At 34.8% G+C, this 17,079-nt stretch overlaps 1 protein-coding gene across 8 annotated transcripts in view; it reads right to left on the minus strand.

The window, feature by feature from the left end:
- Window positions 1–771: 771 nt before the first annotated feature.
- Window positions 772–17,079, minus strand: part of CCDC171 (coiled-coil domain containing 171) — a 265,767-nt gene continuing 249,459 nt past the window's right edge. For all 8 annotated transcript variants that reach the window (XM_039873836.1, XM_039873897.1, XM_039874057.1 and 5 more), the window contains one exon: window positions 772–3,224. In XM_039873836.1, the coding sequence (XP_039729770.1) occupies window positions 3,003–3,224 (222 nt within the window). In that variant the 3' untranslated portion in view covers window positions 772–3,002. The remainder of the gene's footprint in view (window positions 3,225–17,079) is intronic.

The raw sequence follows: 17,079 nt of genomic DNA on the forward strand, positions 1-17,079 counted from the left end.
ATAGCGTATATCATAAATGTGAAAAAAATAGTGTTGCTAAGTTTAAAAAGAGTCATATTTTTGGTAAATTAAAGTTGTCATTCTACCACTATTTAAAAGGTTATTCACTTATGTCATTAAATTATCATTCAATTGGCAATTCTAGCAATGTCCTATACCTCTTCGCGTTTGTATTATGTCACTGCAAAACGTTTACATTACAAGTGCTGGCAAAACCTAAATAAATAAGTGTAACCTAGGTATCAAAAATACCAACTTTAAGAATCCCTTTGATAATGATGGGTGATATGCATATTTTTCTATATCACAGGTTAGTAAGAAAATCCACACACTAAAGTATAAAGTAAAACTTTCTTTCCCCTACAAAAGTAGTTGAAGTCACTCTCGAAAAATGTCTCTTTCATATATCAGTTTTAAGGAAGTAAAGAAGCCGATGGAGCAACTATTCCTGCCAACACAACGCGGATCTCAAATATGCAGCGATTGGTCACTAAGGTGCTCAGAAGCAGTCTAGGTTTCTCAGATCTCCATAGGACATGTCATTAAGTCTTCTCCTCCTGCTGGGTTTGACTTCTGGGGGTGAGGGGAAAGCATATGGTAAAAAAATTACTGTATTTGGTAGTGAATACTAATCATTCAGAAGGCTCATCCTTCCATCTCTACGGCCTTTGATACCTAGTCGGTTATAAATGTGACATACTTTGATTGAACAATCTTTTTGAATTTACAGTTCAGATTTCATAAAATTTATCTGTAAAATCAATGCCCACATTCATGGAGAGACATATACGTTTATTTTTGGTGTTATCCCATTAACAAATTGTAAAGTTAAGGCAAAAATTTACAAAAGGCAAAGTTTACAAAAGTTCTTATTTCTCTTAAATTAGTAGGATCTGGAAATAGATACAACACAAATACACACACACAGACACGTAAGTGATATAGGGGTAACACTTTATAGTGTGAGAATTGGAAGCTCAATGATGTTACGTGAACTAAAAAGCTCTATATCAATTTCTATATGGACAATATCTTAATCATTGTATGGAATGGCAGAAAAAAAAATGTTTTGAAACGTGCAGAAATTATTTTATGATCTATATAAAAACAATCTATAGCATTTTCTGTTACAATAAATTTGCAACTTGAATTTCATGCATGTTACATTACACAGGGTATTATTTTGGAATACTTTAAACCCAGAATGGTTAATAAAAAGAATTCCAAAGAAAGAATTAAAAGAAATTTGGTTAAAGATGTAATTTTACTCCACATAAAAAGCTTTCTAAGGATTTATATATAACTATTTATACTGGCTCAGTACTATAAGAAATAGTATTGTGCTACACAGTATGACAGTCATAGTGCTGTGTTACCTCAGATGGATGGCATAAATCACTTGGCTAATTTGGCTAACAATATAAACAGTCGGTGTACAAATTTTATTACCAAGTCCAATTTAAAAAATTCTCAGAAGCTGGGTATATTTGAATCAAATGTCACTGTCAAGTTAAGACAATATAGATTCCATAATATGTACTGTTACTTTCTAATGTATCTATAACAACAAACTCCATAATGAAAAGTAATATAAAATATGGACTTTGTATCAAAATTCTTCGTTAAAACTACAGTTCACATCAGAAGTTAATATCACTGGGATTTAAACGATTAATACAAAAAAACAAATACATATTACAAATATTCTTTTGTTCTTCACTTACCATGATGCAAACTGTTAGGATTTAACCTTTAAGGGTTAAAGAGTTTAATCAATGTCAATGTCTGATCTTCTGAAGGCGATAAAGAACAGTCTGTCTAGCGATACCCAACAGAACATCACTTTGTCAAGCCACAAAGCGCCCAAAAGCTTGTCAAGTAAGTTACCAGAAACCTCTTTGTGGTTAGAACTCAGCTCCTTCCTGCTTGACCTATTATTTGATATTTGACCACTTGGTTGCAAGACACTTGCTCTTTCTAGCTGAAATGTCACTGGGGCATCTTGTCAGCTCCCCGACATCTCGGCCTGACATACAATTTTACTTTTGTGTGCTACAAGGCAGAAAATGCAGGGCAATGGCCTTGTTTTAAATTCTGTCAGCATCAAAGATGGGCGTCACTCTTGGGTCCTACCAACAACAAAAACAAAAAAAGGAGTCTATTCTGAAGGTCAAAACGGCCATTATCTTGAAGTTTTTCAGCTTATACTAAACATATTACCTGCTATACTGGTGTGAGAACTGTCCTTAAAAAGTGCCTAAACATACCACAGAAATCTTCCCAGGACAATTGCTCCACTTTGTTATCAAATGCAGACTTGATAAAAGGATGAGTTTTCAATGCCTGTAGGGACCAGATTCAGCAGTTAACTTAACTTGTTCAAATGGGCAAGTGGTATCATGTAGCTTTACAAGGAGCAACCTGACCTTCTCACATTGACCAGGAGTGACATTATTGTGCAGGAGGAGAAGCAGTCACATCATTTCTGTTTTGCACAACCTGCTTAAAGTTTGCAACTAAATGCTTGTCTTCAGTTGAGCTGACAAGAGAGAAGAGGGGGCTCAGTGAACCATGGCAGGGCTGCCATGAAATGACAGGAATCATTGGCATACATTTCAAATAGCTCTCTCAATCCTATTAAAGTATTGCAGTCCTGCTTTAAAATAGACAAGTATGAAACAACTTTGATAGATAGAGACTAAAATGGCTTATTGATTTTTTTAAGTCTGAAGGAAATTACCCAAAATGTGTCATTCTTTAACATTTAAAAATATGTTACATAAAAATGAGCAACTGTGATAATAAATAAAATTTAGAGGGAAAAAAGTTGGTTATTTCATTATTCAAGGAGATATAGATACCTGCCCACACCAAGATATCACACAATTTTCAAAACTCACTGCTACTTGTGTTGAAACAAAATTCAACTGATAGGAAAATCCCCCTTCAAAACAATTTTAATTGTACTGTTAATTCTTCCTGCATTTTTTTATTTCATAAAGTCATAATCCAATCTGAGTTGGTCTTTTGGTAATAGCAGACATAGTTACTGGAGAGGAGTGAGATGATGTCAGGGGTGCAGAATTTATAAATGTCTCCTTTAAGAAAGTGTAAGTTGTATCAAGTTCAGCTTTCAATGGCAAAAAATCCCCAACGCCAATTGTGTCAGCAGGAAGAGCAGCTCTTGCAGGAATTGAGAGATTTGAATGGTCTCGTGATCCTGTCTGTGATATAAAAAGAAAAAAATAATAAACACAGAATTGAAAACTCAGAGAGTCTAAAACTGTAAACAGAGAAATGGACAAATAATCACTGTAGTATAAAATGGAGTGGACACCGCCATTTATATACTTATATAATAATACATTAAATGTTAAATTATTTTTCAAGTGGGGTGTATCTCTCATTTACTTTATGTCATAAAGTTTTCAGGACATTAGGAGTTTGCTTAGACACTAAAACTTTGTATAAAACTTCTATAAAGTTATTGAATCAAAGAGTGAATACAATCAGGCATTTTTACCTCTGTTTCCATCTGCTGGCAATATGCAGAAACCAGTGCTAATAGTGTTTATTTCCTTATGCTATATAACACATGCTTTATGAAATGGAAGATTAGACTCCTTAGAACTATGGCACTCAAGGTCTGCCACCTGCCTCCGCACCTTCTCCAGCCTCCTGTGCTCCCCGCCAGCACCATGATCAGGAAGGCTCTTGGCCTCTCTACCTGGTTTGTCCTGGCTGTAATGTTCCCTGCATTACCTCCACACATTGACATTGACTCAGACACAGACATGTTCAGTAACTTAGAGTCACTAAAGCCAACAACCACTGACTCAGAGTCAATCACTGGCCTAGACTTTATTGGTGATGCAGAATCGACCACCAACGTATATTTGGAGAATACACAGGTTTTCATATTGACTACTGATATGAAATCAAACACCTGCAGATTTGTGGAAGAAGCCACTGAGGAGGCCACAGCAAATGTCACTCATGATTATTAAGAAGAGCCCAGCATCCCTGTGGAAAGCCACGAGTTCATCTTAGCACTTGTTTAAAATGAAGCAGATTTTCCACTGGCTGTCATCTTTACTCTGTTAACCACAACTTTTTAAGAAGCCTCTAGGCTTCTGAACATGCCTACTCTTCCATTATAGGAGACTAAAGAATTGTAAAAAACTAGAGAGACATAGGATGTACCCAGGTGAGGATACACAGAGTGGAGTATCATCCACAGGCAGAAGAGATGTATCTCTTAACCATGTCCCATTTAATATTTAATAAATGTTCATTTGAAAATTTAAAAAAAAGAAAATTAACTATGGATATGTATGTTTTTAAAATCTATGAGTCTGACTTATTTGACAAATATAGCACAAAGAAAAAAAGTCAATCCTAGTGACCTCTAGAAAATAGCACACTGAGATATAAAATGCCAGTGAAATGAACATTTTGCCTTTAATAATGATGCCACAACCCTGTTTTAATAAATACTGTTCTATTACAAGTATTTAAAAATCATGCATCAAAATACAGGATTGCAACATGAAAACGATGTGTCACATATTTAAAAACATTGCTCGTATCCAGAAACTATTGGAAATCAAACAAGAAATACACATACTCATGAAGTACTTGAAAATAGAATTAATATTTTGAAGAAGCTATATATTTAAGCCTTAAGTAACATCAGTACTGAGTAGTTAACAGTTAGCATGAACAAAGTCTTACCAGTAAAGCAGATAGGTGTTATTTTACAACATTTATAGATAGTAGGAAAATAGTGATCAGTTGTATGTCAGAATTCTCTAGATTCCCAGGAAATAAATGTTGCTGAGATAATAAGTCTAGTCATAAGTGTCTCCGCTAAAAATCACATTTTATACCACAGAACATTTTTAAAAAAAAACATCTTTTAGGTAGATTCCCTCACAGTTTTGACAACAAAATAGTGTGAACTCTAAGGATCTGTTTTATTATGTCATGTTATACAAAACCATTTCTACATGTGAAAACACAAGAGCAGTTAGTTATCTCTGGCCGTAGAAAAGTGTTAGAAATTCAACTGTTGTATGTGTTACCATTTTTGTGGATTTTTTTTAAAACTACAACTGGAGAAAAATCAATGGCTGTATCTAACACCTAGTTCAGCAATTTTCTTTGATCTCTGTTCTTTTGATTTCTTGATACTCCACTGCAAGCCTACAGCTGATGGAAGTCATCTCTTTTTATGCTGGAAGTTAAAAAAACACCTAAAATGGCCACTTGAATGGCTTTATGAAGGAGCGGGTTTAGTACAGCCCCACAGAAGGACAGAACTCCTGAGATCATGTGTTGACCCTGATTAGTAGCACTGATGAGGTTTCACTTGCAGAATCTGAACAGGGCTTGAGCATATCACATCAGAACTGGAACACAGACATCTCAGTGCATCAAAGGCTGGAGGTGTACTTTTATTGCACCTTTACTGCCCCGAGAACCATCTTTCCTGATTTTATTTTTAGCTGTGTGTCTGAATTGGCAGGAGCATTACTTGATTGATGGTACTGCAAAAAAAGACGACAATGCCACCTACTAACTTAATTTATTCTGCCAGACCTGAGAGTAAAGGGAATGCTGGCAAGCAGGAGATGGTGGGACCTGATTTTCTGCTTACTAAAACTCAGTTATAGCAATAGTATTCTTTATTATGATAAAAGAATATTGTCAGGCAAGGTTTCAAAAGTTTGTTGTTACATCTTTATACTTCAAGTGCTGTCTAAGAAAACAGCGAATGAAAAGGGAATGTGCAGAATCCGAAGAAAGAAGGTCAAATATTCTCCGAGGATTTTTTCTCCTTGATGCCTCAGACTAGAGAATGATAACAGTGCCAGACTGACCAATCGCTCCTGTTTTGCAATGTTAAACATATATATAATTTACTCAAATCTATATTCTATGCTTGAAGTTTCCTTTTTTTATTCTTGTGACTCCATCAACCTAACACATTATGTATGGAAGGCTGTCCTTTAGGGAAAGTCTCTAATTGCTCATTTCTCCTTAATATTCTATGGATCTTGGCACTCAACAAAGGGTCCCTCTTTTGTCTTTTCTCATCTTACTTTTTAATATGTCTATTTTCAACCATGTTGTCTGAAAGCGTCTTTTCGACTAATATAACTTTTTACTAAATGACCTTGAAATGTGGTTTTGAGTATTTCTCTATCATTTCAAATCTGAGATTCACTTTTTGCACACTATCTTCTGACCTTAAACATAAAAAATAACCTCAAAAAAGTGATTTCCTTAAAGATTTGCACTCCACAAAAAGTATGCCCTCCACCAAGTAAACAGATACACCTTTGTGTATATAAAAACAACTTTTTTTGTTACCAGGGTCATTTGTCATACTCCATATTCCGTACACTGCTAGAAAATAATTTATTTCCTTGAAACAGAATAAAATCTGGTTTTAAGTCACTTAATAGCTTAAAAATAAGCCAGCAAAAGTTCTGGTGAAATTCTGATTTCAGACTGTAATGTTAAAAAAACAAGTAAATATGAACTATTTCTCTTGTTACAAATAACACCCAGAAATATATCAATAACACTTTTAATATAACACAGCGAGTAAAAGATAGTTAAGTAACTTTTATTGGAGATATTAAAAGTTAATTTTCATTACTTGATTTTATACTTTAAATCTGTAAAGTCTATGGTCATTTAAACTACTTTTTAGACTACTGAGGTGTTCTCGTACTCTCTCATGTAAATCTAAATTTAAGCAATTTTTCAAAAAAAATTAGTTACCTGAAATAAAAGCTAGGAGTCATGTGAATCTTTATGGAAGCACTTTTATTTACTCAACAAGCTGTAAATGATTCTATTTGAACTGTTATAGTCCATCAATAAATATATATTCAGAATGCAAAATGTGTCCACTAAATTTCTGCATTTAAAAAATTTTATGAAATATTGTAATTGAACATGCCCAATAGCTATTTTTCAAAGCTTTAATATCTTAGTTTTTTAAGAGTATTTTTCCAACAAAAAAAGTAAATAAAGCATTAGTCTAATAACAAGATAATCACTCAATAAATTGTATATAAATCAAAGCAATTTTGCAGACCAAAGCTTCTGAAACAATGACACTAAGCTATATGTCTCCTGTGTAGCATTTATGATCAAATTAAGTCTTCTAGAATCTAGGATTATAAAAAGTGAGGGCTGGTATGATTTAGTAAGCCTGAACAGTATTGCATGGAGATTATGCTAGGCACAAAGTATGGTGAAAAGAGTACTAGACGAAATCAGAAGCCTACAGTTTTTTCTCCCAGGTCTGTTACAATCCAGCTCAGTTATTTTAGGCTGGTGAATTGGTCCTTCTAGATCCCACTTGCCTTACCTTTATAATAAGTAGCTAGCTAGCCTCTTTCCAGCTCTGAACTTCTACGGGTCCACCGTAATTCCACATGAGACAACATAAGATATAATGTTAACAGTCAACTTTTGTGGATGACGTTAACCCAGAAATCAGAGTCTCTCAAATATAATATTTATGATTTTGAGGGGATATAGATAGGCCATTCTTAAGGGGAAGGAATACATATTGCACATGGTTCTAAAAAGTGTCAAACAGATAACAAGACTAGCCACAGTTTAGATGATGTGGCTTCATCCAATTAAATTGTACAGTATATTTTTTATTGCTTTGACCTCCATGATGATGTTTTAAGCTCTGTAAATTATTGACTGGTTTTAAGTGAAGCGTGCAGCTCCACATAAACTGATTAAGGAATCAAAGTCCCCACAAGGGGGCCTTACAATGAGGCTCCCTCACCATTTCTACATTAGCTCCTAATGTGTTCTTACCACTAGAGTCTCAGTACTCAATATCACAGTTTCCTTCCTTCCAAATACCTCAAGTTAATTAACCAAATTCTACCTGTCTACTTTCTAGTTCTGTCATGCTGGCATCATAGGACAGTGTAATTTATACAAATAACCAGAGTTGGCAATAATCACATATAAAGTTTTCTCTTGTGGAATGCTCAGTTATATACCTGATATATATATGCACACACATATACATGCACCTGATATATATACACACATATACATACATATACATACTTGTGACATGCATTCACATACATACATTATATGTGTGTATATATAAACATATATATATATGTATACATTCATATATACTTGCTATCATATCATGAAATATTTATTTCTTGTAGTTACCAATTATTCTAATTTTTGGCTACCAATACCAAACCTGTAAGAATATTTTACATGTTCGTCTCTCCATAAGTCATTAAACCTTAGTACAGACCAATTTGGCTCTTTAGTTAACTGACATCAAGATATGTGGGGCTATGTCAGTCAATGGAGCATTATAGAGGAGCCTCTAGATAGATAGAAAACCATCGAAGAGGCCTGGGTACCTAGAGAGTAAGCAAGAAGGGCAATCATAGACACAGAAACAAATTAGAAAAGAGAGGTGGAAGATATTAATAACAAATTTGATTTACATCACAACCATTTTGTCCTCAAACAGACATTCTGTATTGGTTCGAAAGCCAGAGCTCTAAAGTCAATTTACCTGGTTCAAATTCAGCCTTGACTACGTGGTTAATGTGTAGATTAACTGGATTAATGGCCTCGATTCTTCGTGCTTCCTTATATGCATGTCCTTTGCCAAGTGATGCTCAAGCTGTCTATAGCTTGGTTCACAAATTCTTTGCTTCCCCTTTAGCCTCAGCTACCATTTCCTCACTCGTACTCTGCAATCTAGTTATGTAGAACTTGTGAGTCTATACATATGATGTTCCATAGTTCACATCTGCCTGTCCACTGTCCAAGATACCCTTCTACACTTTGTGGGATGAGTGCTTTTTCTACCTTTCAGATTCTGCTCAAGACGTAACTATTTGTAAGTCCTTTCCAGATCTTTGCCCTACCCTTCCCCAACTACAATTAGCTGTAACATCCAATCACACTTTTATATTCCTTCATGAGCATTTATTTTTCTATTTTTATTTATTTGTATACACTCATATCTCCCCTATAAAACTATGAACACCTAGTGTGATTGATTCTTGACTTTGTATTCCTAGCACTTAGCAGAGCATCTGAGACGAAATAAGATTTCTAACTGATGAATGGCTGAATGAACAAACAAACCACTCGCATTATTACTTCATGGTTATGGTCTTATATTTCTATTTGGTTATTTGACAAATATACGGTTATGCCCCAATTAAAAGTAGCACAGTATAGTTGAAAGAATATGGTCTTTGAAGCTGAATGGACCTCGGGTTATGAACTTGATTCTGCCATTTATTAAGTATGTGAGCTTTGACAAACTACTTGACCTACATGAACTTGCATCCTTATCTCTGAAGTAGGAAGACTAACCCTGCACAGGGTTGTTAAAAGGAGTAAATAAAATAATATACACAAGATGCATAGCACACATAGCTAACCTTCTTCACCTCTCTTTCTACTCTTCTCAAGTGATAATAAGTTCCAAATTTATATATAGCTAATGTGTATTGAGCATATGTCAGGCACTGCATTAGTTTTGTAGGCATTATTTCAATTCTAACAACTCATTGAGAAAATATTCCAACTGTCTTTATTTACAGTTGAAGAAACTGGGGCTCAGAAGAGTAGAATAAATTGCTCCATTTTGCACAGCTTTGTAAGTGGTAGAAAGAGATGTGAGTCTTGATCCCCCTGATTCTCCTCCCAGATGCCTGACCACAACTTTTTCATGCCACTCAAAGAAGATACAGCCTAAGCCTTTTTTTTTTTTTAATATCAGAGCTGTTTCATAAACATAGTAAGAACTCAACAAATCTCTGTGAAACTGAAAAATAAAAGTACATAGATTATAATAGAGGCTAAATATCAATGTTTATATTTTTGGTAATATATTTTACCATGGTCCAATATTTGAATATCCAGAGTGCTGGAATAAACAGATTTTATGGCATTTACATAAAATAAAAGTTCTAGCCCTTTCACCAAAGGAACTTATATGTTGTTACATTCAGAGATAAAATTTAGCACTGAAGTTTTAAATTACAGTAGAACATTTAAACTTTAATTTTAAATTACTTTAAAGATGTCTTGTGCCTGACAAGATAACAATTCCCATTTTCTTCTGTTGGATGTTTACATTTCCTGACATGTCTGAGGTTGGAAAAAGAGTAAAAGAATTTTTCCAAATGGCTTTTGTTCTCTCTTTTCCTACTTTTCTTTACACTCCTGTGCTCCTAGTTTGTTACTGTCTTGGCAATTTTGATACACTTAACGGCAGAAAATGCCAAAAATGGTCAGAAAACACAAAGGAGGCAATTTTTTCCCTGTGTCTTAGAAACAGATAGTCCCAGATAACTCAGAGAGAATTTGAAATGTAAATCTATCCATACACTCAAGTTTATAAAAAAAGGTACAAATATTAAATGAAAACTATATTTTTAATATACGCATACTATATAGAAAGATGCCATTGATTTTTGATCTTTAAAACTATTTGAATCATGAACAAAGGCTATGAACTAGTAGTTCACAAAAGTAAAAATACGGCTGATTAAAAAATAAATAGTAAAAAATAAATCCCAATAGTAATCAAGAATGAAAAGTAAGATGAGATGTTTATTGCAAATCAAAATTAAATTTTAAAAATTATGATACTAAATATTAGTGAAGGCACTATGAAATAGGCATTCACAAATTGCTAGAGATTGCATAAATTGATAGAACCACTTGAGCTATAATCTGGCAGCTATCTTAAATGGTTAATATTATTGTATCCAACAATTCCATTTATGATTAGGTTACTTACATTAATAATAACAGGCAAAAATGGAAAATAATCCCATATTCAACAAAAGAAGTATGGTTAAGTAAGCTGTAGCCAGTTGATGGAATATTATGTGGCTGTAAAATTTATGGTTATAAACTTATGTATAATATGGACAAATGCTTAGGCTTGACCAAGGATCAGCAACCTTTTTCTGTAAAAGTGAGTCAGGTAATAAATACACTATTTGTGCAGGCCATACATTCTCTATTGCAACTACTAAACTCTGCTGCTGTAGCCTCCAAAACTGCCATAGACAACATGTAAATGAATTAGTACGGTCGTGTTCCAAATAAAATTGTATCTATGAACACCGAAATTTGAATTTCACATAATTTTCACAAAATGAAATATTATTCTTCTTTTGTACTTTTTTCAACCATTTAAAAATGTGAAAACCATTCTTAGCTCCCAGCCTATACAAAAACAGGTAGCAAAGTAGATCTGACTCGCAGGCTGTGCTTTGCTTACCTCTGAGCTAGACCACGTAAGTAAAAAGGCAATGTGCAAAATTACATGATATTTGTTTTGAGGTATTGGAATCATTTAATTTTTTTCCCTAAAGTTCAGTGTTTTCCAATTACCTACAATAATATGCCTTATTTTTATAACTAAAGACCCTTTATTTAAAAAAACTAATTTTATATATAGTGTAACCTGTATTTTAGTATAGTTATGACTTGAACTATGTGGTCAAAATGAAAATGTAATTGGTTTGTTAAAGGTCTCAGAGGGTAGGTCTTTTACCAAGTGTTTTGTAAGTTTTGTAAAGATTTTAATTTAGCTAAGAATACATTCTTATTTCAACATTTGTGGTTATCAAACTCATATTCACAATCTGACATTAAGAAATCACATACACAAATAATTACAAGGAGTAACTTGGACCTCTGCTCTGCACAAATGCAACTCCTTTCCTAGAGTGGCTACTTACAACTTGTGTGCCTTCATTTTAGCCCAAATAGCACTTTCAGCTGCCAAATTACAACTTCTGTGGTCAAAATGTACACATGTCACACTCCCTCTGGGAACTATTAGGCAAAAGTTTTCTGACCACTTTTTCATTACTGAAGAATTTCTTCTTAAAGTTATAAACATTTTTTATTAAATGTCAAAAATTTAGTAATAATCTGGAATCTATAAACTTAGGCCTTTCAGCAGTATGTTTTTCTCTGAGTGAAATTACTAACAATACACTCAGGTAAAGAGGAACAGAAAAAGGAAAGAATCATCTAAAACTTAGCGTTGCTTGAAAGAGAAGACTTTCCTAAATCTTACTAACACTCTAAGTACCTGTCAGACACATATCTCAACAAAATTAGCAAAAAAAATCTTAAAATTTGAAACCATTTTCCCATGCCCCTCCCTTCCACCACTGTTTTAAATCACGTTCCCTCATTATTCCACAACATCACATCTAAAATCCCTAGCAATTCTTACAAGTTGTTACAAATAGTCTTTATTTCCCCACTGACATCCAAGGTATACGTCTTATATGCCTTAGGGCTGTTGACTCATTGACCAATGCTACCACTGGGCCTTTATGCAGGGACTGGTTATCTTCTGTTAAAAAAATGTGGTCTCTCTATTTCTCATTGAGAGAGGGGCACTTCAGATGTAAGTCAAATCATGTGGTCTGGGGTTCACATCAGTGGAATGCCTTCAAATCACGGCAAGCTTTTGAGCGTACTTGGGAGTACGCTCCAAAACAAATCAATTAGGAGGCAATGACACTTCCTTTACATGATAGGCAAAGATGTTATTTCTGATAGAACCAGGCCATTTTCAGTTGTCTCAACCCAAATTCATCTCTAGGGAGAAAATCTTATAGAACTGTGAGAATAATGCAGCGACCACAAAATTCCAAAATAATATACCTATAAATTAAATTTCAGGAATCTATTCCTCGCATGCTCAATTTCATATGATATATTTTCCCAATGGTTGCATATGTATAAAACATTTCTAAACCTACATCCACCATTAGTATCCTAAAGTAGCTTTATTCATCAATTCTTTCAATAGAGATATATCAAGTACCTACAATGTGCCAGATATGGTTCCAGGTACCAGGATACAGCAGTGAATTACGCACAAAAACATTCTCTGCCCTTGGGGAGCTCACACTATCCCTAACTATCTGCACTGTGAGCCAGTTCTCCTTAAACTGGAATTTGCTGAAATAGTATGTAACCACAGAACTGCTATTTTCGTAGTGTTACATTTTACTGTACAGTGGCACTGAGTTCACCAGCTTCATTGTTCTGTGGTTACAGACAAGGTCCCAATAATGGGTCACTGGTTATTCCCTGAGCTGTTCACACAGACCTCAAGTACCCTCGCACAGTCCCCATCAAGAGTTGCTGGGTGTCTGCAATCCCTCCACCAGGTCCTGCCTCCAAAGTATTAGAGGGCTCCCTGTGCCATATGGGTGACAGTTCTACAAAGAACTGACCACATGCCCACCTTCCCCTCCCTGTCACCTGAAAACTGTGGCAACTGTGACTAGACTCCAGGGTCACATAATATCTGTCATAAAACATTTCTTTCAGCTTCCACCTATAGATATCTTTTTTCTAAGTGTCCAGATACCAGTCCCTAGGCCTGCATGGAGGAGAAACACTAGGCTGTTCTCTCCATTCCACATCTGCCCACAAAATCTCTACCAGTCCTTCAACAATCGACAAAGCCCTTATTCAAATTAACTCCCCCAAATCCTGCACACCGACTTTTCAAAAAGGCCTACACTTGTTTGCAATGAAGTTCAGACAGAGTACGATATCTGCAAAATAATGATTTTGACATAGGTTTTAAAGCTCTTTACTTAAATTCTTTCTTCAGTTATTTAAATGGTCCTTCACTTTCTCTAGCCTAAATGCAGTTTTAATTTTTGTAAACAAACCATTCCCTCAGACTTATCTCTATTTCTTATTTTTCTTTATTGTATATTTGCTTATTATTTGAGAATATTCAAATTTGCTATTGAAGACAGGAAAAATTGGATAGAGGCTCATAATACGTGTTAAGCATAAAGAATGAATCAGCCAGAAGTCTGTGAGACATAAGAAGAATCTACATGTTAAGAATAGATAATAAGTTAGCACCCTGAAAGACAGGTCACTTATGGATAGAAAGAGATGGAAAGACCATATCATAAGTAGAGATATGCCACCTCTAGGCTAATGTCATCCTTAAACTGGACACGGAACTGCAGATAAAACCCATAGCTGTTGAGCAGCATAAGTAGAAAGCTTATAGCTACTGGCCAGCAGTATTTGTCCCGCATCTCTCTTCAAAGACAAGTGTGGCTAAGTGGCCCAAGGCACCTAGTCTCCCAAGCCTCTTTTTTCAAACCTCCATGCTGGTCCTCCTAACCTCACAAAGAATGCAGAAGGCTGATGCAGCCCAGAAAGACAAGTCACCTGAACACTGCACATCCAAGGAGTCAGGTAGTATGCCCCCCTCTGCTGGCTCCCTACCATATCCTTTCTGCTTCTCCCTGTATGTTTCAAATTGATATGATAAACCATATGACTTGAGTACGTATCTTAATTTGGTCTGTGAGACCTTCTGTTGTGACCTCTGGAATAACCTGCCTGGTCGTGTCGTTGGAGGCCACTACTGCATGAAGGAAATTTTCCATAAAACACCTTGCTCCCTGGTACTAATCGAAATGCCGATCCAGAAGCATGTCCTGCTTTCTTCTATCTCAGAGTCTCTGTTTCACGCTGTTCTTTCTATTTAAAAGGAGGCTTCTCTGTCAAGTTTTTATAATTTTTCAAGACTCACTTTTTCCCCAAACTTCCCCTGCCATCTTATCACTTCACATTTGGGTTAGATGCCGCTTCTCTATGTTATCATAACACCCCACACATATTTTTATAATAGCACAATATCGCAACCTGCTATTTGCTTAAACCTGTGCTATTCAATATGGTAGCCGCTAGTCACATGTAATCTTTTAATTTTAAATTAATTAAAATTTAATTTAATGTAAAATTAAAACTTAAAATTCAGCAGGGACACCCAAAGCAAATAGTCTCAACCTTTCTCTATCAAATGTACCACGCAAACATTAAATAAATTTCTGGGATTTTCCTTTTTTTAAAAACCTAAAACATAGTTCCTCAGTTGTACCAGCCACACTCTTAAGTGCTCAACAGACATATTTCCGTCATTACAGCAAGTTCTAATGGACAGTGCTAGCTTTCATTTTCTATAATTCTAACTTTCTCCAATTCTTCCTTTCTAGAGTGGCTAGAGTTTTAGAAGAGTTCCTTTCTGTGTTTATCTTTCTTGACCTTCTGGTGAGTGTCATTATGGCATTTTACTTAGGCCACTCTGAAAAAGAAAGAAAGAAGCCTGTAACAAAAGATAAGAGAAAAGTTACCTTGGCAAGTGTCCATTCTCGAGACACCCAGGTAGGAATACGAGCTCCCTTAAGCTAGATTTTCTGTATCAGAGAAAAATGCATTGCTTATTCTACTACTTTAATTTTCAATTTTGTACTCTCTTGAGGAAAAGATTCTATTGTAAGCTAAATTTGGAGGCAATCTAATTGTTTGATGTAAACCTTCAAAGTTGCCTTCGAGTTGAATGTCTATCTGCTTGGGCAGAAAAGGGGAAAAGAGGGAATTTACATTCACTTTGCTAAACATTAGCATCTTTTGTTCAATCATTTGAATGCAGGACAGTTAGGGGGAAACAGCTTAGAGAACAAGAGTTGACATATACAGTGTAAAATCTTTTAAGGTGCTTGGATGCAATGAGGGAGAAAGCGAGACGGAACCATAGCTTCCTAACTGTGCTCTAGTCTGCAGGAACTTTGTGACAGGTCTCTGTCTCTCAGCTACACTTGACTGGCTTTTGCTGACATTCAGCTGTCAGACAGCAACCCTTTACCAGGCCCCTAACATGCTCCACAGCTTCACCCAATTAACTCGCTTTCACTTGACATGGCAGCAAAAAGCTTCATAATAGGTGGTCAAGGTGCATGGTGTCTGCCTGCCCTCGAACTGCTCACACACGGCAAGATGTTTAAGTACTTTCTGCCTGTGTGCTCACAACTAGTATGACTACAATTTAGTCATTCCATGTATTGAATTGGACAGGAATCTAGGAAATATTATAGTGATGCATTAAGCTGCTCAAAAACAGACTTCTACATGACTAAAGTTAAATTTTAAATCAGTTCTTTAAGCCCTTCTGAGATTTGATTTTTAGACTATCAAAAATTAATATCAACTAGCAATCAATTTATAGTTATTTTTACTCTAAATTTTTAATAATAATACTGTATAATTCTTTAATAATAATACTATATTAAGATGATCTGGTATTCTAAATTTTTAATAATAATACTGTATAATTCTCTAATAATAATACTATATAAAGATGACCTGGCATAAAAAAAAGACCATTTGACAACTAAGGACAGAAAGGTCTAGGTATAATTCAAGAGTATGAAATTCAGCCTTTGTTCCTAAAAATTCATTTTTTTGACAAACTTGACATTTTTCTGTAAATCTTTGTCATGCTACTTAGTTTTCAGATGAAATATACTTGAAAATACATATGGCTAAAAAATAAAAATTTTTATACTTATTGAAAATGATCTCTCATTTTCTTTCATCTCCCAGTATGTTCAAACTTAAGCATATAATCAGCTTTTACTGATTTGTACTGTATAAATTATGAAAGAAAACAATGTTACATAAACCAAAAAAAGTAATATAAACCATGCTATCTTTAGAAAACTACATTTGTAAAGCTATATAATAAAGATGCCACCAAAAGAGTTACTTTATGATAGATCTCTATTATTAGCACAACTTTATAGCTATTAGTAAGACAGTGTTATTTCAATTCCAAGGATCCTATCAGTAATCAAAGCTGAAAATCTAATTATAGGAATGAGAAATTCCAGCCTCCCTACCATGAACCAATCCTAGTAGAGATTTAGCACTCCTTTACATCAGACCAAGTAGAGTTTAACCATGCCTTGTCATTCAATATGAGTCTGAGAAGACTCTACACTTTTGAAGTCAGCTCTTCAAGTAGTGATGCTTTTGTAATATGCCTTCAAATTGAAAGAAATCTTTCTCTACCAAAAAAAAAAAAAAAAATGCATATCTGTTGTTTTGACTACTGCTCACTTCTTACCAGAAGCTCAAAGCAGGGGTAAATCTGGATAGAATTCCTCGGCAGCTTGGAAACCA

The sequence above is a fragment of the Pteropus medius genome, unplaced genomic scaffold (assembly GCF_902729225.1).
Source record: "Pteropus medius unplaced genomic scaffold, Ma_sr-lr_union100, whole genome shotgun sequence".
NCBI lineage: Eukaryota > Metazoa > Chordata > Mammalia > Chiroptera > Pteropodidae > Pteropus > Pteropus medius.